The 23421-nt window shown below is 42.5% G+C and overlaps 2 protein-coding genes across 2 annotated transcripts in view; one reads left to right on the forward strand and one right to left on the reverse strand.

The window, feature by feature from the left end:
- The window catches only part of LOC119209928 (potassium voltage-gated channel subfamily H member 6-like), a 71022-nt gene that overhangs the window by 21350 nt on the left and 26251 nt on the right, over nt 1-23421 (reverse strand). The window lies entirely within an intron of this gene.
- Nucleotides 1295-3274, forward strand: LOC119214953 (uncharacterized). The gene is made up of 2 exons (XM_037466650.2): nt 1295-2043; nt 2157-3274. The coding sequence occupies exons 1-2, from the start codon at nt 1438-1440 to the stop codon at nt 2802-2804; spliced, it is 1254 nt and encodes a 417-aa protein (XP_037322547.2). The 5' UTR covers nt 1295-1437; the 3' UTR covers nt 2805-3274.

Genomic DNA, 23421 nt, shown 5'->3' on the forward strand with positions numbered 1-23421 from the left:
GGACAATTTTGGAAGATTTTTTTCCAGAACGGAAAATGGTATAACTCCAAGGAACATTGATATTTCTGGCTATAAATGTATATTCATGATGCTTGTGTAGGCCTTTAAGTAATGCCATGCAGTGATTTTCGAAAAAGTATAGCGCCACCTATTGGCTTAGGTCAATGCAAAGTTTCTACATTTACATGTCCATTTCCTAGCCCTTTAATCTGATCAACTTCAAATCTGGGAATATAAGACGTAAGACTGTGACGATGGCTTACAGTGAGAATTGGGAGTTTTGGACCAACTTTGTGGCTGTGACGTCGCCATATTCGCATAAAAGTTCAAGCACATCTTCTGAGCCTCGGCACACTCCAAAACTCTTGAAAACCTCTGTGAGTATCCTACGTGATGACCTTTACAGACCTGATGTGCAGTTTTGGATCAAAAGTGAAAAATTGCCTCCATTGCGCCCCCTGGAAGATTTTGACGAAGCCCCGCCCGCATCCTGTTTGACCGACAAGTCCGCTGATTTTTTACCAAATGTATTAAAGGGAGACTTAAAAAAGTCTCTGAGGAATTTTCTCTAAAACAAACAGGAAGGCAGTTATAAATTTTTTAGTGTGAATATTACCTCAATTTTTGGCGGAGAGTGACCAATCCTATTTCAGTGACTTTTCGATTTCTCAAATCCATCTGGAAGAATAGCTCAGTGAGTAAGGTGTTGGCCCCCCGATGCAATGGTCGTGAGATCGACTCCCGACGAAATCATACTTTTTTTTTTTTCTTCTTTTTTTAAACGTGTGTCCGGCTGATCTAACGGACAAAATGAATTAGTTTACTCTCCTTGCTGAGGTTATTAAATAACTGTACACGTTAGAGCAGCTGTGTCACACTCGTTTCAGCCACATACGGCTGCTGGGCACAGCTGCCGTATGTGTGGAGCTGGAGGGAGGAGCTGGCGTTGCAGCCCGGTACGGTCTGGACGGTGCAGCCGTTCGCCAGCGTGTCGCGAGTTTGACACATCTAACCTAGAAAAATAACACGGACAGTTCAATATATTTACATCTGAATTTACAGTTTTTTTGGATCGCTTACACACTAAAATTAAAAGTATTACACTATTAGCAAAACACTGCACTCAAGATGCAAAACATCAGCCCATATTTGCACAACTATAAGCACATTGTCAACCTCACACCTGTTGCAAAACTCTACACACAGTGATTTGCAAAACACTAAACACACATAACATACGTTACACACAAAAATCTATCATGAAGTCATGTCCTTGCAATACCAAAGCACTGACTGTCAAATGAGCACACCGTCCAACCAATTGCTTCAACACAGTCATCAGGTGTGCAAACACCTGTTTGCTTAATTGTAGACACACCAATCAGGTGTATAAGCACTATAAAAAGCAGCAGGTGAGTTCATCGGTCTTCAAGCACAATGGAAAGAGTAAGACAAAGACGAGGACGAGGACGAGGACGAGGACGAGGACGAGGACGAGAAGAAGGACCAGGACCAGGACCAGGACCAGGACGAGGACGAGGACCAGGACCAGGACGAGGACGAGGACCAGGACCAGGACGAGGACGAGGACGAGGACGAGAAGAACGACCAGGAAGAGGAAGACAAGCATGTGCTCAAAGAGGACCGAATCTGACAAATGAGATCCGCGCAACACTGGTTGACCACGTTGTCAACCACGGCCTGACGCTGAGGGAGGCTGGACTGCGAGTTCAGCCAAATCTAAGCCGATATACAGTGGCAAGTGTGATAAGAACATTTCGACTGGAAAATAGGTATTGTAAAAATATCCTATCAAAGAGGGAGATAGTAAATCTGGTTTTGGCCAACAATGCTATAACACTCAAGCAGCTCCAAGCTAACATTGTCAATGACCACGCCATTTTCAACAATATCCATCAGGTCTCAACATCAACACTGGCACGCATCCTAAAAAAAACCCATATTCAAATGAAGCAAATTTATAGAGTGCCTTTCGAGCGCAATTCCGAAAGAGTGAAACGAGCGCGGCATGATTATGCAGAGGTATGTATTCACTTTAGCAGTGTGATCTTGCATACTGTCTCATCATCTTTTACTGTAACATGTCTACTAGATCTACACTGAACTACACCATTTTGCCTGACACTGTTTTTCAGAGAGTTTTACAAATGGATGGAGAGGAGATCCAGCATGAGTTCATTTATGTAGATGAGGCTGGGTTCAACCTGACGAAAACACGAAGGAGGGGAAGAAACATCATTGGCCACAGGGCTATAGTCAATGTCCCAGGGCAACGTGGGGGTAATATAACACTCTGTGCAGCCATTACACAGAATGGGGTCCTCCACCGCCATGCCCATATGGGCCCTTACAACACAGCACTCATTCTTGCATTCTTGGACCAATTGCACAACATAACTGCATTAAATCAAATCGATCGTATGCAATACATTGTTGTCTGGGACAATGTGTCTTTCCACCGCTCTGCTCTGGTTCAGAACTGGTTTCAGCAACATCCACAGTTCACAGTCCTATACCTTCCACCATACTCTCCATTCCTCAACCCTATAGAAGAGTTTTTCTCTGCTTGGCGGTGGAAGGTATATGATCTCCGTCTCCAGGCTGAGGTCCCCCTCATCCAAGCCATGGAGGACGCCTGTGACCAGATGGAGGTTGCAGCAATGCAAGGATGGATTCGTCATTCAAGACGTTTCTTTCCAAGGTGTCTTGCTAATGACAACATTGCTTGCGATGTTGATGAAATTCTCTGGCCAGATCCAGCTAGGCGAAGAGACAATATCTAGTTTTTTAATGTAATGTTTTTTTTTTTCATTTACAATACGTAAAGTGACGCTTGGTTACAGTATTATGGATCTCCATGTCAACATTTTGGGCGTGTTGAGAAATAAATGAGTATCTTCAATCAGCAACATTGGTCTTGTGTAGTGTTTGGTGAATTTACATTATATTTGTACTTTGTTGATGCAGTAGCCTACTCTAATCATAAGAAAGTAGAAGTGCTAAAAGTGTTTTAAGTTTATCACAGTAGAGTGTAACTCGTGCAAACAGAGTATAGTAATGTGAAACGTGTGTGCTTCATATGGTAACAAAGTGTGTTTTTTAAAAAGAAGTGTATAGTTTTAACAAGTGTGTTTAATTTTGCAAAGGATCTTTAGTGTTTTGCTAATTGGGTGTGTGGTTGTGCTAATTGTGTGTAGTGTTTTGAAAACACGGGCCCTGTTTTGAAAATTGTGCTTTAGCAATCCAAAAAAACTGTAAATACACGTATTCTGCCACATACGGGTGGAGATGCAAACACGTTTTGGGATTTTACTAGATGTTACGGGGAACTGTTACGTTAAAGAACTCAATTACCCAGCAGTCTTTGTTGACGGACATGCGCAGAGTAGAGGGCGGCTCGTAGTGTCGCGTGAGGATCGATTTCTCTGCCCTGACGCAATGTGGGTTAATTCACCTTTTTTAGGTCACTTTTCGATTACGCAATCACAACTCAGCACGTAGCTCCGTTGGTCAGCCACAGGACTTTCAATATTTTGACCCGGGTTCGCTTCCCGTTAGAGCCATCGTTTTTTTTCTTCTTTTTAACTGCGCGTCCGGCCGACCGCCGCCCCACCCCAACGTGCGAGAATAGGCGAAGGCCCGTTCATCGCTGCTTGCAGCTTTAATTAGGGCCTGAGCCGACTGAAAGTCGGGCGAAAGCCCTATTGAAATTGCAAGAATTCATTATTATTATTTCGCCACTTCGAACGCACTTTCGGGGACTTCATCATGTTCAAAAACTCTTGAATTTTTGCACGCGCATCAGAAGTGCGCAAAATTGACGTATGATTCGGGTCCCGCAATTAGAGGAGAGAAAAAAGAACTCTCTAGCGCCCCCCAAAGTGGCCGCAATGTTAATTTTTTTTTTTACTTTTACCGATCGACTTGGAACCTTTTCACACAGGTTCTCTTGGATGTGCTGTACACAAAAAAAATTATGGTATGCAAATGCGCCTACCGTTTTATGGCCGCCATTTTGAATTTTGTGAAAAACACGTTTTTGCGAACTCCTCCCAGACGCTTGGTCCGATTCTTACGAAATCTTCGGCAAAATGATCGTTGGCTCGATGCGATCAAAAGTTATTGAAAGAATGTTGATATCTCATTTTTCAATAAAGTTATGGACCAATGAAGTTTGTAGGTTTGTGTCCTGAAAGTTCAAAGGCCTATAACTTTTTTTTTTTCTAACCGTCATTTTCACCAAATTTTGAGGACATGTTCACAATGAGTCCTAGAACATCCCCAAATTTTCCCAGAATATTTGAACATTAGGGGGCGCTGTGGTGATTCTGTGTATTTTTGGCCATTTCCTTCAATTTTTGCATTTACAAACGAACGAACTCCTCCGAGAGTTTAAATCCGATCCATTTCAAAATTTGGCAACTGGTTCCTGACAGCCTTGGGGTCAAAAGTTATTAAAATCAAGAGTTTTCATAAAACCACCTGGGCGTGAGCTTGCGTGCAGTTTGGACAATTTTGGACGATTTTTTTCCAAAATGTAAAATGGTATAACTCCAAGGAACATTGATATTTCTGGCTATAAATGTATATTCATGATGCTTGTGTAGGCCTTTAAGTAATGCCATGCAGTGATTTTCGAAAAAGTATAGCGCCACCTATTGGCTTAGGTCAATGCAAAGTTTGTACATTTACATGTCCATTTCCCAGCCCTTTAATCTGATCAACTTCAAATCTGGGAATATAAGACGTAAGACTGTGACGATGGCTCACAGTGAGAATTGGGAGTTTTGGACCAACTTTGTGGCTGTGACGTCGCCATATTCGCATGAAAGTTCAAGCACATCTTCTGAGCCTCGGCACACTCCAAAACTCTTGAAAACCTCTGTGAGTATCCTACGTGATGACCTTTACAGACCTGATGTGCAGTTTTGGATCAAAAGTGAAAAATTGCCTCCATTGCGCCCCCTGGAAGATTTTGACGAAGCCCCGCCCGCACCCTGTTTGACCGACAAGTCCGCTGATTTTTTACCAAATGTATTAAAGGGAGACTTAAAAAAGTCTCTGAGGAATTTTCTCTAAAACAAACAGGAAGGCAGTTATAATTTTTTTAGTGTGAATATTTCCTGTATTTTTGGCGGAGAGTGACCGATCCTATTTCAGTGAGTTTTCGAATTCTCAAACCCATCAGAAGGTTTAGCTCTCCTGGTAAGAAACCGCCCCCCCGATCCTATGGTCGTGAGATCGTGTCCCGGCGAAATCAATTTTTTTTTTTTCCTCCTCTTTTTAAACGCGTGTCTTCTGATCTAACGAACAAAATGATTCAGTTTACTCTCCTTGCTGAGGTTATGGACTTTGTACACTTAAGAGCAGGTATGTCAAACTCGTTTCAGTTTAAGGCCAGAAACTGCTCCGTGGCCGCGCATACAGCTGACAGAAGAAGGTAAGGCTGATGCAGGACAGCTGGCTCACGGCGCAGCCGTTTGGCAGCGTGTCGCGGGTTTGACATATCTAACCTAGACAAATAACACGGACAGTTCAATATATTTACATCTGGATTTAAATACACGTATTCTGCAACATACGGGTGGAGATGCAAACACGTTTGGTGATGTAAATAGATGTTACGGGGAAATTTTAAGTTAAAGAACTTCATCACCCAGAATTCCCTATTCTTGGTTGACGGACATGCGCAGACTACGTGCGCACAGCCGCGCACGTAGTCTGCGCATGTTCCGGTTTTGTGTTGAACAGGCAAAGTATCACCGCTCCGTATTTTAAACTGCTAACTACACACCTATACTTCAGGAACTATTACTACTATGTGGATGTAAGCAAAGTGTTCTCATTCCCTCTTGGATGTGTGCAGCCAGTGAGGTACGTTTTGTTTAAGGGCTTGTTATATCTGCTCGACGGCACGGACAGCTAACTGGGATAGCGAGTGGAGCTAGCGGCTGCCGGATGGAGCAGCCAGTCAGCCAGCTTGCTAACTACACACCGGTGCTTACGTCCACATGTACTCAACGAAGTGGAAACGCCTTTGACGGTGAGTGATTACGTTTTCCTTGTGCGTTCTCCAGTCTCACCCAGCATACGTCTTTTAGCTAAGCTAACTACGGTAGCTTTACAGCGTCAAAAGACACCTCTTCACGCTATTAACGCCACTTTGTTTACGTTTCCGTGTGCCCTAAATAACTTGGCCCGATTGAATCACTTTATTTACACACTGAGTAGAACCGTGCTCGCAGCAGCTAACTAACTACTTTGTTGTTTAAAAGCGTCAGCTAAATGACACGTAATGTAATGTGCGTCTTCAATGCTTTTCAATATGTTATATATTCATTTCCTTCACAATGAGCATGAATCTAACATTAAATGATATGATTCATATGCCCCTCATTCCAATGAAATAATATACACACGTCAAGCTCATTATGGAGTTGAAACAACAAATTACTAAACTGTAAACAGTTAATATAAGAGAAAAAAATATTGTAATCAAGATAAATGTTTTTCAAAATGTGTGATTAACTAGTTAATTGTCTATAATCTGTTGACAGCCCTAATCGTATTCTGATAATACACCAAATACTACTGTAACTCTCTGCTGGCAGGTCTCCCTGCTGCCGCCATTCGACCACTGCAGCTCATCCAGAATGCAGCAGCTCGACTGGTCTTCAACCTTCCAAAATACTCCCACACCACTTCTCCGCTCTCTTCTTTGGATACGAGTGGCTGCCCGCATGCAGTTCAAAGCATTGGTACTGACGGACCACGCTGTGAATGGATCGGGACCAGTCTACATCCGGGACATGGTGAAACCCTGCATCCCAACCCACGCACTCCGATCTGCATCTGGCAAGCTGCTTGTTCCTCCCTCACTGAGAGAAAAGCACTCGACGAGATGGCGACTCTTTGCTGTCCTGCTCCCAGATGGTGGAATGAGCTCTCTGATGACATCAGGACCGCAGAGAGCCTCTACATCTTCCGTCGAAAACTCAAGACACACCTTTTTAGACTCTACCTTGACTAAAACACTAGCAAACCGTAGCACTAACAAATGGTAGCACTTAAATTGTACTTATAATGCCACTTATCTTTAACATGTTTTGGGCGGTGATTTATTCAGTCATGTTTAGTCATATTTTGTTTTTTTTACTTGTCAATATGGTTTGGTACATGCCGAGTTAATCAATACACATTCTAAAGTGCAACGTCCATATGTGAATAAGAGTTGTATACGTTTATCATAGTCAACATGGTGTGGAAATATCCCTTATGTAGTTGGTCAATAGGAACTATAGTAGGCAGAAATAACAGCTAAGGTAATTACAGGTGGATATTTCTGGGAATTAACCTTGATTGAGACTGCATCTATGATATCTAAGATATACAGGACAAGAAAAATGCACTGGATGTGTATATGTGTTGAATCAATTATACAGACGCAAACTGGAGAACGAGACAAGTGTTGCTGTGATACTTATTGTGGTCATCGTGCCCGAGACCCGTAACAATTACTCCGCAGGTCTTTTGCAGCGGGGCAACAGCCCGGCGTCGGTGGATTCCGTTCGCGAGGCCGCAGATTCAGGTTTGAATGGCAGCCCCGAGAGTGATTTGTTTAGTCTCTTTAGTCTTTTTTGACCCGCGAGCCCGGCCGACCGCCGCCCCACCCCGACGTGCGAGAATAGGCGAAGGCCCGTTCATCGCTGCTTGCAGCTTTAATTAGGGCCTGAGCCGACTGCAAGTCGGGCGAAAGCCCTATTGAAATTGCAAGAATTCATTATTATTATTTCGCCACTTCGAACGCACTTTTGGGGACTTTATCATGTTCAAAAACTCTTGAATTTTTGCACGCGCATCAGAAGTGCGCAAAATTGACGTATGATTCGGGTCCCGCAATTAGAGGAGAGAAAAAAGAACTCTCTAGCGCCCCCCAAAGTGGCCGCAATGTTAATTTTTTTTTTTACTTTTACCGATCGACTTGGAACCTTTTCACACAGGTTCTCTTGGATGTGCTGTACACAAAAAAAATTATGGTATGCAAATGCGCCTACCGTTTTATGGCCGCCATTTTGAATTTTGTGAAAAACACGTTTTTGCGAACTCCTCCCAGACGCTTGGTCCGATTCTTACGAAATCTTCGGCAAAATGATCGTTGGCTCGATGCGATCAAAAGTTATTGAAAGAATGTTGATATCTCATTTTTCAATAAAGTTATGGACCAATGAAGTTTGTAGGTTTGTGTCCTGAAAGTTCAAAGGCCTATAACTTTTTTTTTTTCTAACCGTCATTTTCACCAAATTTTGAGGACATGTTCACAATGAGTCCTAGAACATCCCCAAATTTTCCCAGAATATTTGAACATTAGGGGGCGCTGTGGTGATTCTGTGTATTTTTGGCCATTTCCTTCAATTTTTGCATTTACAAACGAACGAACTCCTCCGAGAGTTTAAATCCGATCCATTTCAAAATCTGGCAACTGGTTCCTGACACCCTTGGGGTCAAAAGTTATTAAAATCAAGAGTTTTCATAAAACTACCTGGGCGTGAGCTTGCGTGCAGTTTGGACAATTTTGGAAGATTTTTTTCCAAAATGTAAAATGGTATAACTCCAAGGAACATTGATATTTCTGGCTATAAATGTATATTCATGATGCTTGTGTAGGCCTTTAAGTAATGCCATGCAGTGATTTTCGAAAAAGTATAGCGCCACCTATTGGCTTAGGTCAATGCAAAGTTTGTACATTTACATGTCCATTTCCCAGCCCTTTAATCTGATCAACTTCAAATCTGGGAATATAAGACGTAAGACTGTGACGATGGCTCACAGTGAGAATTGGGAGTTTTGGACCAACTTTGTGGCTGTGACGTCGCCATATTCGCATGAAAGTTCAAGCACATCTTCTGAGCCTCGGCACACTCCAAAACTCTTGAAAACCTCTGTGAGTATCCTACGTGATGACCTTTACAGACCTGATGTGCAGTTTTGGATCAAAAGTGAAAAATTGCCTCCATTGCGCCCCCTGGAAGATTTTGACGAAGCCCCGCCCGCACCCTGTTTGACCGACAAGTCCGCTGATTTTTTACCAAATGTATTAAAGGGAGACTTAAAAAAGTCTCTGAGGAATTTTCTCTAAAACAAACAGGAAGGCAGTTATAATTTTTTTAGTGTGAATATTACCTGAATTTTTGGCGGAGAGTGACCAATCCTATTTTAGTGAGTTTTCGAATTCTCAAAGCCATCAGAGGGTTTAGCTCTCCTGGTAAGAGACCGCCCCCCGATCCTATGGTCGTGAGATCGAGTCCCGACGAAATCACTTTTTTTTTTGTTACTTCTTTTTTTAAACGCGTGTCCGGCTGATCTAACGGACAAAATGATTCAGGTAACTCTCCTTGCTGAGGTTTTTAAATAACTGTACACTTAGAGCAGCTGTGTCACACTCGTTTCAGCCACATACGGCTGCTGGGCACAGCTGCCGTATGTGTGGAGCTGGAGGGGGAGACGTGAGTGACCTGGCGTTTGCCAGCTCTAACGTAATGTATTTCTGTTCAAAGTAACCGCTATTCATGTTTTGCACTTTGTACATCGCCCTTTCTTAATTAATTAGACTCCTGATGTGACTTCAATTGTGTTTATTGAACAATGCTGCAAAATATAGTCCCCAAAGATCGCACTCTCCGCCATTTTGTATTGCGTAATCACAGTGAGCTGGTGGCTCCGTTGGGAAGCAACATACGGGTGGAGATGCAAACACGTTTTGTGATATTACGGGTTACTGTTAAGCAGTGGCGGCTGGTGATGGAAAAAGTAGGGGGGGCTGAGGGAGATTTCTGCCGTTTATTTATTACATTAACACCAAAGTAACGACTTAAAAACAAATAGCATCTAATGTAATTATTAAACTATGAATTTAGAATGTCCTTGTAGATTTCAAATATTGTTCTTTCAAAGACAAGGTCATACCAAGTCATACACATCATATTAGGAAACCAAGTCATACAAGGTGAACTTATAATTGCTGTAATTTGCGTCAATATTCAATATACACAAAGAGGCAAATAGTCGCTGTTATTACATGGAGTAACCACTAGATGAAGAAGACTGTGCATTACCAATTGTAATGGTGAGCAAGTCAATAAAAATTATTTACATTGTCTCCAGTGTTCACATAAATCGTACAGCAAACCACCTCTAAGACAGACACACAAAAAAAACATAAAACTCCTCCAGAGACACAACAGCATCTCCTCTGCTCCTCCAGGGACACAACAGCATCTCCTCTGCACCTCCAGGGACACAACAGCATCTCCTCTGCTCCTCCAGGGACACAACAGCATCTCCTCTGCACCTCCAGGGACACAACAGCATCTCCTCTGCTCCTCCAGAGACACAACAGCATCTCCTCTGCTCCTCCAGGGACACAACAGCATCTCTGGAGGAGCAGAGGAGATGCTGAGTGCCTGGAGGAGCAGAGGAGATGCTGAGTGCTTGGAGGAGCAGATAAGATGCTGAGTGCTTGGAGGAGCAGATGAGATGGTGAGTGCTTGGAGGAGCAGATGAGATGAAATGTTTCATGTCCTGAACACCGTTTTCACACCAGACTCGATCGGTCGCTGCGGTTTTAAAAAGCAAACAAGGGAAGCAAAACAGCGAGTTAGTTACTCCACAGCCGGTTAGCCACGGCTTCCTAGTGTACCATGTCCGCGAAAAGCCTCTAGTGTACGACGCTTCCTTGTCTTTCACCTGCTGTCTGATGTTAATTTGTGGCTGGTCCGGTCCCATTTCTTTTATTTTTTGTTTTTCAGCCAGTGGTCTTCTTTCAAACGGAGTTTGAAGAAGAGATTGCACGGTCAATATGGTGTGGAAATGTCTCATGTAGTTGGTCAATTGGAACTATATTAGGCAGTAATAACAGCTATGGTTTTTATCTTAAAACAAAAAAGGATAACTCTGTTGGACAACTACTCAATTGTCTTGACGACATATAGGCCTGGATGGCTTGGAACTTTTTTAATTTTAATGACTTGGGTCAATGCAAAGTTTCTACATGGCTTAACTGATTCAAACTGAACTTACCGATATATTAAGCCCTGGAGGAAGAGTGTATCTTAGTCAATGTATTATTAATTATTTCATTCAGCAAAGCTCTCTTCAGGAAGACAGCCACTTCGTCATCCAGCGGGTTTGGTTAAAAAGTTAACATATCTTGATGGAGCAAAAGAGGTGGGGTTAGCTGTCGTCCTTCTACCTCGACTAAACCAAGGTGTGAATTAACCTTGATTGAGACTGCGTCTATAAGATATACAGGACAAGAAAAATGCACTGGATGTAAACTGTACGTGTGTTGAATCAATTATACGGACGCAAACTGGAGAACGAGACGAGCGTTTGCTGTGATTCTTGCGCTTCAGACTCTACCTTTATTTTACAGGAATGCATCTTTTTGTTATCGTGGTCATCGTGCCCGAGACCCGTAATGATTACTCTGCAGGTCTTTTGCAGCGGGGCAACAGCCCGGCGTCGGTGGATTCCGTTCGCGAGGCCGCAGATTCGGGTTTGAATGGCAGCCCCGAGAATGATTTGTTTAGTCTCTTTAGTCTTTTTTGACCCGCGAGCCCGGCCGACCGCCGCCCCACCCCGACGTGCGAGAATAGGCGAAGGCCCGTTCATCGCTGCTTGCAGCTTTAATTAGGGCCTGAGCCGACTGAAAGTCGGGCGAAAGCCCTATTGAAATTGCAAGAATTCTTCTTATTATTATTCTTATTATTTCACCACTTCAATCGCACTTTTGGGGCCTTTGCCATGTTCAAAAACTCTTGAATTTTTGCATGCGCTTCAGAAGTGCGAAAAATTTATATATTCTTGGGGTCGCGCAATTTGGCGATGAAAAGAAGTGCTCTCTAGCGCCCCCTAAAGTGCTGCCTCTGGGGACATTTTTGTCCACTTTTACGGATTGACTTGAAATTTTGCACACAGGTGCTCTTGGATGGGCTCTACAAAAAAGTCAATCATGGTATGCAAATGCGCCTACCGTTTTATGGCCGCCATTTTGAATTTTGTGAAAAACACGTTTTTGCGAACTCCTCCCAGACGCTTGGTCCGATTTTGACGAAATCTTCACCAAAATGATCATTGGCTCAATGCCATCAAAAGTTATTAAAAGCTTGTTGATATCTCATTGGGTTTTTAATTGATGGACCAATCAAGTTGTCGGGGGTGTGGCCTAAAAAGGAAAGACCAATAACTTAAAAAGTAAAAGGCCTGTCGCCACCAAATCTTTAGGACATGTTCACATTGGGTTGTAGAACTTCCCCTGAGAATTAAAATAAAATCGAACATTAGGGGGCGCTATGGTGATTTACTGTATTTTGGCCTTTTTTTCGCAATTTCCACCGTATTTTGGTTTTACAAACGAACGAACTCCTCCGAGAGTTTAAATCCGATCGATTTCAAAATCGGGCCAGTTGATCCTGACCCCCTTGGGGTCAAAAGTTATTAAAATCAAGAGTTTTCATAAAACTACCTGGGCGTGAGCTTGCGTGCAGTTTGGACGATTTTTGACGATTTTCCTCAAATATGTAAAATGGTATAACTCCAAGGAACATTGATATTTCTGGCTAGAAATTTTAATTCATGATGCTTGTGTAGGCCTATAAGTATTGCCATGAAAAGATTTTCGAAAAAGTATAGCGCCACCTATTGGCTTACGTCAATGCAAAGTTTCTACATTTACATGTCCATTTCCTAGCCCTTTAATCTGATCAACTTCAAATCTGGGAATATAAGACGTAAGACTGTGACGATGGCTCACAGTGAGAATTGGGAGTTTTGGACCAACTTTCTTGCTGTGACGACGTCATCTTCGCATGAAAGTTCAAGCACATCTTCTGAGCCTTGGCAAACTCCAAAACTCTTGGAAAGCTCATTGAGTGTCCTAGGTGATGACCTTTACAGACCTGATGTAGAGTTTTGGATCAAATGCTAAGAAATCCCTCCATTGCGCCCCCTGGAAGTTTTCGACGAAGCGGCGCCGGCACCATGTTTGACCTACAATTGTGGTGATTTTTTTAACAATTGTATTAAAGTGAGACTTCAAATAAAGTCTCTGACGACTATGCTCTAAAACAAACAGGAAGTCAGTTATAACCATATTAGTGTGAATATTCCCTGTAGTATTGCAAGAGAGTCACCAATCCTATTTGAAGGACGTTTCAAACCACTAAATTGTATCAGAGCAGATAGCTCATCTGCAGAGCGCTCGGCCCCCAGCGCTGGAGATGTGGGTTCGATTCCCAGCACGGCAGATCTTTTTATTTTCACCTCTATTTCGGTTTTGCACTTTGTACATCGCCTCAACCTATTTATTAAGACTCCTGATGTGACTTAAAATGTATTTAATGAATCCAGGATGTAATATTTGTTCAGTATGCAGGAGCAGTGATTTAATTTGTCATGTTTAGTTTTTTTACATGAGAATATGGTTCGGTACATGCTGAGTTAATGCGAACAGCTGACGTGGGGCGCTTGTGGTAGCGGGGCAGCTAACAGACACTTTAATATAATTACATCTATGGTTTAAATACTCGTATTCTGCCACATACTGGTGGAGATGCAAACACGTTTACTCTGCGATCTCCATAAACTGTCTCTGCTCTGCTCACTGAAGCAAAAGTCTCTGACGACTATGCTCTAAAACAAACAGGAAGTCAGCTATAATTTTTTTTAGTGTGAACACTCCCTGTAATTTTGCAAGAGAGTCACCAATCCTATTTGAGGGACGTTTCGAATTACTACATTGTATCAGAGCAGATAGCACATCTGTAGAGCACTCGGCCCCCGGCGCTGGAGATGCGGGTTCGATTCCAGGTGCGGAAGATCATTTTTTTTCACCTCTATTTCGGTTTTGCACTTTGTACATCGCCTCAACCTATTTATTAAGACTCCTGATGTGACTTGTCAACTTTTTGCAGGCCTTTTGCAGCTCGGCAGTAGCCTTGTCTTGGTGGATTCCGTTCATGAGACCACAGAGTAAGGTTTGAATGCCGGCCCCGAGAGTGATTTATTTTGTCTCCTTAGTCTCTTTTTGACCCGCGCGCCCGGCCGACCGCCGCCCCACCCCGACGTGCAAGGGGGCGAAGGCCCGTTCATCGCTGCTTGCAGCTTTAATTAGGGCCTGAGCCGACTGAAAGTCGGGCGAAAGCCCTATTGAAATTGCAAGAATTCTTCTTATTATTATTCTTATTATTTCACCACTTCAATCGCACTTTTGGGGCCTTTGCCATGTTCAAAAACTCTTGAATTTTTGCATGCGCTTCAGAAGTGCGAAAAATTTATATATTCTTGGGGTCGCGCAATTTGGCGATGAAAAGAAGTGCTCTCTAGCGCCCCCTAAAGTGCTGCCTCTGGGGACATTTTTGTCCACTTTTACGGATTGACTTGAAATTTTGCACACAGGTGCTCTTGGATGGGCTCTACAAAAAAGTCAATCATGGTATGCAAATGCGCCTACCGTTTTATGGCCGCCATTTTGAATTTTGTGAAAAACACGTTTTTGCGAACTCCTCCCAGACGCTTGGTCCGATTTTGACGAAATCTTCACCAAAATGATCATTGGCTCAATGCCATCAAAAGTTATTAAAAGCTTGTTGATATCTCATTGGGTTTTTAATTGATGGACCAATCAAGTTGTCGGGGGTGTGGCCTAAAAAGGAAAGACCAATAACTTAAAAAGTAAAAGGCCTGTCGCCACCAAATCTTTAGGACATGTTCACATTGGGTTGTAGAACTTCCCCTGAGAATTAAAATAAAATCGAACATTAGGGGGCGCTATGGTGATTTACTGTATTTTGGCCTTTTTTTCGCAATTTCCACCGTATTTTGGTTTTACAAACGAACGAACTCCTCCGAGAGTTTAAATCCGATCGATTTCAAAATCGGGCCAGTTGATCCTGACCCCCTTGGGGTCAAAAGTTATTAAAATCAAGAGTTTTCATAAAACTACCTGGGCGTGAGCTTGCGTGCAGTTTGGACGATTTTTGACGATTTTCCTCAAATATGTAAAATGGTATAACTCCAAGGAACATTGATATTTCTGGCTAGAAATTTTAATTCATGATGCTTGTGTAGGCCTATAAGTATTGCCATGAAAAGATTTTCGAAAAAGTATAGCGCCACCTATTGGCTTACGTCAATGCAAAGTTTCTACATTTACATGTCCATTTCCTAGCCCTTTAATCTGATCAACTTCAAATCTGGGAATATAAGACGTAAGACTGTGACGATGGCTCACAGTGAGAATTGGGAGTTTTGGACCAACTTTCTTGCTGTGACGACGTCATCTTCGCATGAAAGTTCAAGCACATCTTCTGAGCCTTGGCAAACTCCAAAACTCTTGGAAAGCTCATTGAGTGTCCTAGGTGATGACCTTTACAGACCTGATGTAGAGTTTTGGATCAAATGCTAAGAAATCCCTCCATTGCGCCCCCTGGAAGTTTTCGACGAAGCGGCGCCGGCACCATGTTTGACCTACAATTGTGGTGATTTTTTTAACAATTGTATTAAAGTGAGACTTCAAATAAAGTCTCTGACGACTATGCTCTAAAACAAACAGGAAGTCAGTTATAACCATATTAGTGTGAATATTCCCTGTAGTATTGCAAGAGAGTCACCAATCCTATTTGAAGGACGTTTCAAACCACTAAATTGTATCAGAGCAGATAGCTCATCTGCAGAGCGCTCGGCCCCCAGCGCTGGAGATGTGGGTTCGATTCCCAGCACGGCAGATCTTTTTATTTTCACCTCTATTTCGGTTTTGCACTTTGTACATCGCCTCAACCTATTTATTAAGACTCCTGATGTGACTTAAAATGTATTTAATGAATCCAGGATGTAATATTTGTTCAGTATGCAGGAGCAGTGATTTAATTTGTCATGTTTAGTTTTTTTACATGAGAATATGGTTCGGTACATGCTGAGTTAATGCGAACAGCTGACGTGGGGCGCTTGTGGTAGCGGGGCAGCTAACAGACACTTTAATATAATTACATCTATGGTTTAAATACTCGTATTCTGCCACATACTGGTGGAGATGCAAACACGTTTACTCTGCGATCTCCATAAACTGTCTCTGCTCTGCTCACTGAAGCAAAAGTCTCTGACGACTATGCTCTAAAACAAACAGGAAGTCAGCTATAATTTTTTTTAGTGTGAACACTCCCTGTAATTTTGCAAGAGAGTCACCAATCCTATTTGAGGGACGTTTCGAATTACTACATTGTATCAGAGCAGATAGCACATCTGTAGAGCACTCGGCCCCCGGCGCTGGAGATGCGGGTTCGATTCCAGGTGCGGAAGATCATTTTTTTTCACCTCTATTTCGGTTTTGCACTTTGTACATCGCCTCAACCTATTTATTAAGACTCCTGATGTGACTTGTCAACTTTTTGCAGGCCTTTTGCAGCTCGGCAGTAGCCTTGTCTTGGTGGATTCCGTTCATGAGACCACAGAGTAAGGTTTGAATGCCGGCCCCGAGAGTGATTTATTTTGTCTCCTTAGTCTCTTTTTGACCCGCGCGCCCGGCCGACCGCCGCCCCACCCCGACGTGCAAGGGGGCGAAGGCCCGTTCATCGCTGCTTGCAGCTTTAATTATTATTATTTCGCCACTTCGAACGCACTTTTGGGGACTTTATCATGTTCAAAAACTCTTGAATTTTTGCACGCGCATCAGAAGTGCGCAAAATTGACGTATGATTCGGGTCCCGCAATTAGAGGAGAGAAAAAAGAACTCTCTAGCGCCCCCCAAAGTGGCCGCAATGTTAATTTTTTTTTTTACTTTTACCGATCGACTTGGAACCTTTTCACACAGGTTCTCTTGGATGTGCTGTACACAAAAAAAATTATGGTATGCAAATGCGCCTACCGTTTTATGGCCGCCATTTTGAATTTTGTGAAAAACACGTTTTTGCGAACTCCTCCCAGACGCTTGGTCCGATTCTTACGAAATCTTCGGCAAAATGATCGTTGGCTCGATGCGATCAAAAGTTATTGAAAGAATGTTGATATCTCATTTTTCAATAAAGTTATGGACCAATGAAGTTTGTAGGTTTGTGTCCTGAAAGTTCAAAGGCCTATAACTTTTTTTTTTTCTAACCGTCATTTTCACCAAATTTTGAGGACATGTTCACAATGAGTCCTAGAACATCCCCAAATTTTCCCAGAATATTTGAACATTAGGGGGCGCTGTGGTGATTCTGTGTATTTTTGGCCATTTCCTTCAATTTTTGCATTTACAAACGAACGAACTCCTCCGAGAGTTTAAATCCGATCCATTTAAAAATCTGGCAACTGGTTCCTGACAGCCTTGGGGTCAAAAGTTATTAAAATCAAGAGTTTTCATAAAACCACCTGGGCGTGAGCTTGCGTGCAGTTTGGACAATTTTGGACGATTTTTTTCCAAAATGTAAAATGGTATAACTCCAAGGAACATTGATATTTCTGGCTATAAATGTATATTCATGATGCTTGTGTAAGCCTTTAAGTAATGCCATGCAGTGATTTTCGAAAAAGTATAGCGCCACCTATTGGCTTAGGTCAATGCAAAGTTTGTACATTTACATGTCCATTTCCCAGCCCTTTAATCTGATCAACTTCAAATCTGGGAATATAAGACGTAAGACTGTGACGATGGCTCACAGTGAGAATTGGGAGTTTTGGACCAACTTTGTGGCTCTGACGTCGCCATATTCGCATGAAAGTTCAAGCACATCTTCTGAGCCTCGGCACACTCCAAAACTCTTGAAAACCTCTGTGAGTATCCTACGTGATGACCTTTACAGACCTGATGTGCAGTTTTGGATCAAAAGTGAAAAATTGCCTCCATTGCGCCCCCTGGAAGATTTTGACGAAGCCCCGCCCGCACCCTGTTTGACCGACAAGTCCGCTGATTTTTTACCAAATGTATTAAAGGGAGACTTAAAAAAGTCTCTGAGGAATTTTCTCTAAAACAAACAGGAAGGCAGTTATAATTTTTTTAGTGTGAATATTACCTGAATTTTTGGCGGAGAGTGACCAATCCTATTTGAGTGAGTTTTCGAATTCTCAAAGCCATCAGAGGGTTTAGCTCTCCTGGTAAGAGACCGCCCCCCGATCCTATGGTCGTGAGATCGAGTCCCGACGAAATCATACTTTTTTTTTTGTTACTTCTTTTTTTAAACGCGTGTCCGGCTGATCTAACGGACAAAATGATTCAGGTAACTCTCCTTGCTGAGGTTAAATAACTGTACACGTTAGAGCAGCTGTGTCACACTCGTTTCAGCCACATACGGCTGGCACAGCTGCCGTATGTGGAGCTGCTGGGAGACGTCAGTGAGCTGGCGTTTGCAGTCGGGTGGCGGACTGGTCTTTATTCAGTTCTTGCACTTTGTACATCGCCCCAACATAATTAATTAGACTCCTGATGTGACTTAAATTGTGTTTATTGAACAATGCTTCAAAATATTGTCTCCACAGATCGACCTCCCTGACCTGACGCAATGTGTGTGAATCTTCTTTTTTTAGGTCACTTTTCGATTTCGTAATCACGGCTCGACACGTAGCTCCGTTGGTTAGACACAGGACTTTCAATATTTTGATCCGGGTTCGCTTCCCGTTAGAGCCATAGTGTTTTTTTTCTTCTTCTTTTTAACTGCGTGTTCAGCTGAACTAACGAACAAAGGGATTTAGTTTACTTTCCTTGGTGAGGTGAATGTAATTCGTGTCGTTTGTATCATATCTTCATGAACTTGTTTATTTGTTGTGTGGTTTGTGCACAGACATATTTGTTTCGTTTTTTGGGTAGGAACTAATTTTACGTGGTTAGTTTCGGGGGGGACATGTTTTACGCGGACACATGTCACAGATCCACCATGTGTGTGAAGTCCTAATTTACGGTAAAACTCAGCAACGGGATCATCATTTTAAGGTAGCTTTCACAGTAGTAATAGTTCCTGAAGTAAAGTGTTCTCATTCCCTCTTGGATGTGTGCAGCCAGTGAGGTACGTTTTGTTTAAGGTCTAGTTATATCTGCTCGACGGCACGGACAGCTAACTGGGCTAGAGAGAGGAGCTAGCGATTGCCGGACGGGCCAGCCAGTCAGCCAGCTTGCTAACTACACACCGAGGCTTACGTGCACATGTACTCAACGAAGTGGAAACGCCTTTGACGGTGAGTGATTACGTTTTCCTTGTGCGTTCTCCAGTCTTACCCAGCATACGTCTTTTAGCTAAGCTAACTACGGTAGCTTTACAGCGTCAAAAGACACCTCTTCACGCTATTAACGCCACTTTGTTTACGTTTCCGTGTGCCCTAAATAACTTGGCCCGATTGAATCACTTTATTTACACACTGAGTAGAACCGTGCTCGCAGCAGCTAACTAACTACTTTGTTGTTTAAAAGCGTCAGCTAAATGACACGTAATGTAATGTGCGTCTTCAATGCTTTTCAATATGTTATATATTCATTTCCTTCACAATGAGCATGAATCTAACATTAAATGATATGATTCATATGCCCCTCATTCCAATGAAATAATATACACACGTCAAGCTCATTATGGAGTTGAAACAACAAATTACTAAACTGTAAACAGTTAATATAAGAGAAAAAAATATTGTAATCAAGATAAATGTTTTTCAAAATGTGTGATTAACTAGTTAATTGTCTATAATCTGTTGACAGCCCTAATCGTATTCTGATAATACACCAAATACTACTGTAACTCTCTGCTGGCAGGTCTCCCTGCTGCCGCCATTCGACCACTGCAGCTCATCCAGAATGCAGCAGCTCGACTGGTCTTCAACCTTCCAAAATACTCCCACACCACTTCTCCGCTCTCTTCTTTGGATACGAGTGGCTGCCCGCATGCAGTTCAAAGCATTGGTACTGACGGACCACGCTGTGAATGGATCGGGACCAGTCTACATCCGGGACATGGTGAAACCCTGCATCCCAACCCACGCACTCCGATCTGCATCTGGCAAGCTGCTTGTTCCTCCCTCACTGAGAGAAAAGCACTCGACGAGATGGCGACTCTTTGCTGTCCTGCTCCCAGATGGTGGAATGAGCTCTCTGATGACATCAGGACCGCAGAGAGCCTCTACATCTTCCGTCGAAAACTCAAGACACACCTTTTTAGACTCTACCTTGACTAAAACACTAGCAAACCGTAGCACTAACAAATGGTAGCACTTAAATTGTACTTATAATGCCACTTATCTTTAACATGTTTTGGGCGGTGATTTATTCAGTCATGTTTAGTCATATTTTGTTTTTTTTACTTGTCAATATGGTTTGGTACATGCCGAGTTAATCAATACACATTCTAAAGTGCAACGTCCATATGTGAATAAGAGTTGTATACGTTTATCATAGTCAACATGGTGTGGAAATATCCCTTATGTAGTTGGTCAATGGGAACTATAGTAGGCAGAAATAACAGCTAAGGTAATTACAGGTGGATATTTCTGGGAATTAACCTTGATTGAGACTGCATCTATGATATCTAAGATATACAGGACAAGAAAAATGCACTGGATGTGTATATGTGTTGAATCAATTATACAGACGCAAACTGGAGAACGAGACAAGTGTTGCTGTGATACGTATTGTGGTCATCGTGCCCGAGACCCGTAACAATTACTCCGCAGGTCTTTTGCAGCGGGGCAACAGCCCGGCGTCGGTGGATTCCGTTCGCGAGGCCGCAGATTCAGGTTTGAATGGCAGCCCCGAGAGTGATTTGTTTAGTCTCTTTAGTCTTTTTTGACCCGCGAGCCCGGCCGACCGCCGCCCCACCCCGACGTGCGAGAATAGGCGAAGGCCCGTTCATCGCTGCTTGCAGCTTTAATTAGGGCCTGAGCCGACTGAAAGTCGGGCGAAAGCCCTATTGAAATTGCAAGAATTATTATTATTATTATTATTATTATTATTTCGCCACTTCGAACGCACTTTCGGGGACTTCATCATGTTCAAAAACTCTTGAATTTTTGCACGCGCATCAGAAGTGCGCAAAATTGACGTATGATTCGGGTCCCGCAATTAGAGGAGAGAAAAAAGAACTCTCTAGCGCCCCCCAAAGTGGCCGCAATGTTAATTTTTTTTTTTACTTTTACCGATCGACTTGGAACCTTTTCACACAGGTTCTCTTGGATGTGCTGTACACAAAAAAAATTATGGTATGCAAATGCGCCTACCGTTTTATGGCCGCCATTTTGAATTTTGTGAAAAACACGTTTTTGCGAACTCCTCCCAGACGCTTGGTCCGATTCTTACGAAATCTTCGGCAAAATGATCGTTGGCTCGATGCGATCAAAAGTTATTGAAAGAATGTTGATATCTCATTTTTCAATAAAGTTATGGACCAATGAAGTTTGTAGGTTTGTGTCCTGAAAGTTCAAAGGCCTATAACTTTTTTTTTTTCTAACCGTCATTTTCACCAAATTTTGAGGACATGTTCACAATGAGTCCTAGAACATCCCCAAATTTTCCCAGAATATTTGAACATTAGGGGGCGCTGTGGTGATTCTGTGTATTTTTGGCCATTTCCTTCAATTTTTGCATTTACAAACGAACGAACTCCTCCGAGAGTTTAAATCCGATCCATTTCAAAATTTGGCAACTGGTTCCTGACAGCCTTGGGGTCAAAAGTTATTAAAATCAAGAGTTTTCATAAAACCACCTGGGCGTGAGCTTGCGTGCAGTTTGGACAATTTTGGACGATTTTTTTCCAAAATGTAAAATGGTATAACTCCAAGGAACATTGATATTTCTGGCTATAAATGTATATTCATGATGCTTGTGTAGGCCTTTAAGTAATGCCATGCAGTGATTTTCGAAAAAGTATAGCGCCACCTATTGGCTTAGGTCAATGCAAAGTTTGTACATTTACATGTCCATTTCCCAGCCCTTTAATCTGATCAACTTCAAATCTGGGAATATAAGACGTAAGACTGTGACGATGGCTCACAGTGAGAATTGGGAGTTTTGGACCAACTTTGTGGCTGTGACGTCGCCATATTCGCATGAAAGTTCAAGCACATCTTCTGAGCCTCGGCACACTCCAAAACTCTTGAAAACCTCTGTGAGTATCCTACGTGATGACCTTTACAGACCTGATGTGCAGTTTTGGATCAAAAGTGAAAAATTGCCTCCATTGCGCCCCCTGGAAGATTTTGACGAAGCCCCGCCCGCACCCTGTTTGACCGACAAGTCCGCTGATTTTTTACCAAATGTATTAAAGGGAGACTTAAAAAAGTCTCTGAGGAATTTTCTCTAAAACAAACAGGAAGGCAGTTATAATTTTTTTAGTGTGAATATTACCTGAATTTTTGGCGGAGAGTGACCAATCCTATTTCAGTGAGTTTTCGAATTCTCAAAGCCATCAGAGGGTTTAGCTCTCCTGGTAAGAGACCGCCCCCCGATCCTATGGTCGTGAGATCGAGTCCCGACGAAATCATACTTTTTTTTTTGTTACTTCTTTTTTTAAACGCGTGTCCGGCTGATCTAACGGACAAAATGATTCAGGTAACTCTCCTTGCTGAGGTTTTTAAATAACTGTACACTTAGAGCAGCTGTGTCACACTCGTTTCAGCCACATACGGCTGCTGGGCACAGCTGCCGTATGTGTGGAGCTGGAGGGGGAGACGTGAGTGACCTGGCGTTTGCCAGCTCTAACGTAATGTATTTCTGTTCAAAGTAACCGCTATTCATGTTTTGCACTTTGTACATCGCCCTTTCTTAATTAATTAGACTCCTGATGTGACTTCAATTGTGTTTATTGAACAATGCTGCAAAATATAGTCCCCAAAGATCGCACTCTCCGCCATTTTGTATTGCGTAATCACAGTGAGCTGGTGGCTCCGTTGGGAAGCAACATACGGGTGGAGATGCAAACACGTTTTGTGATATTACGGGTTACTGTTAAGCAGTGGCGGCTGGTGATGGAAAAAGTAGGGGGGGCTGAGGGAGATTTCTGCCGTTTATTTATTACATTAACACCAAAGTAACGACTTAAAAACAAATAGCATCTAATGTAATTATTATGAATTTAGAATGTCCTTGTAGATTTCAAATATTGTTCTTTCAAAGACAAGGTCATACCAAGTCATACACATCATATTAGGAAACCAAGTCATACAAGGTGAACTTATAATTGCTGTAATTTGCGTCAATATTCAATATACACAAAGAGGCAAATAGTCGCTGTTATTACATGGAGTAACCACTAGATGAAGAAGACTGTGCATTACCAATTGTAATGGTGAGCAAGTCAATAAAAATTATTTACATTGTCTCCAGTGTTCACATAAATCGTACAGCAAACCACCTCTAAGACAGACACACAAAAAAAACATAAAACTCCTCCAGAG

The sequence above is a fragment of the Pungitius pungitius genome, chromosome 15 (genome assembly GCF_949316345.1).
Source record: "Pungitius pungitius chromosome 15, fPunPun2.1, whole genome shotgun sequence".
Classification (NCBI taxonomy): domain Eukaryota; kingdom Metazoa; phylum Chordata; class Actinopteri; order Perciformes; family Gasterosteidae; genus Pungitius; species Pungitius pungitius.

Excerpts from the sequence above, each read along its gene's own strand:
- LOC119214953 (XM_037466650.2), top strand. The coding sequence starts at position 1,438 with ATGGAAAGAGTAAGACAAAGACGAGGACGAGGACGAGGACGAGGACGA. Across the intron at positions 2,044-2,156 it reads CGCGGCATGATTATGCAGAG|AGAGTTTTACAAATGGATGG; the intron begins GTATGTATTCAC and ends ACTGTTTTTCAG.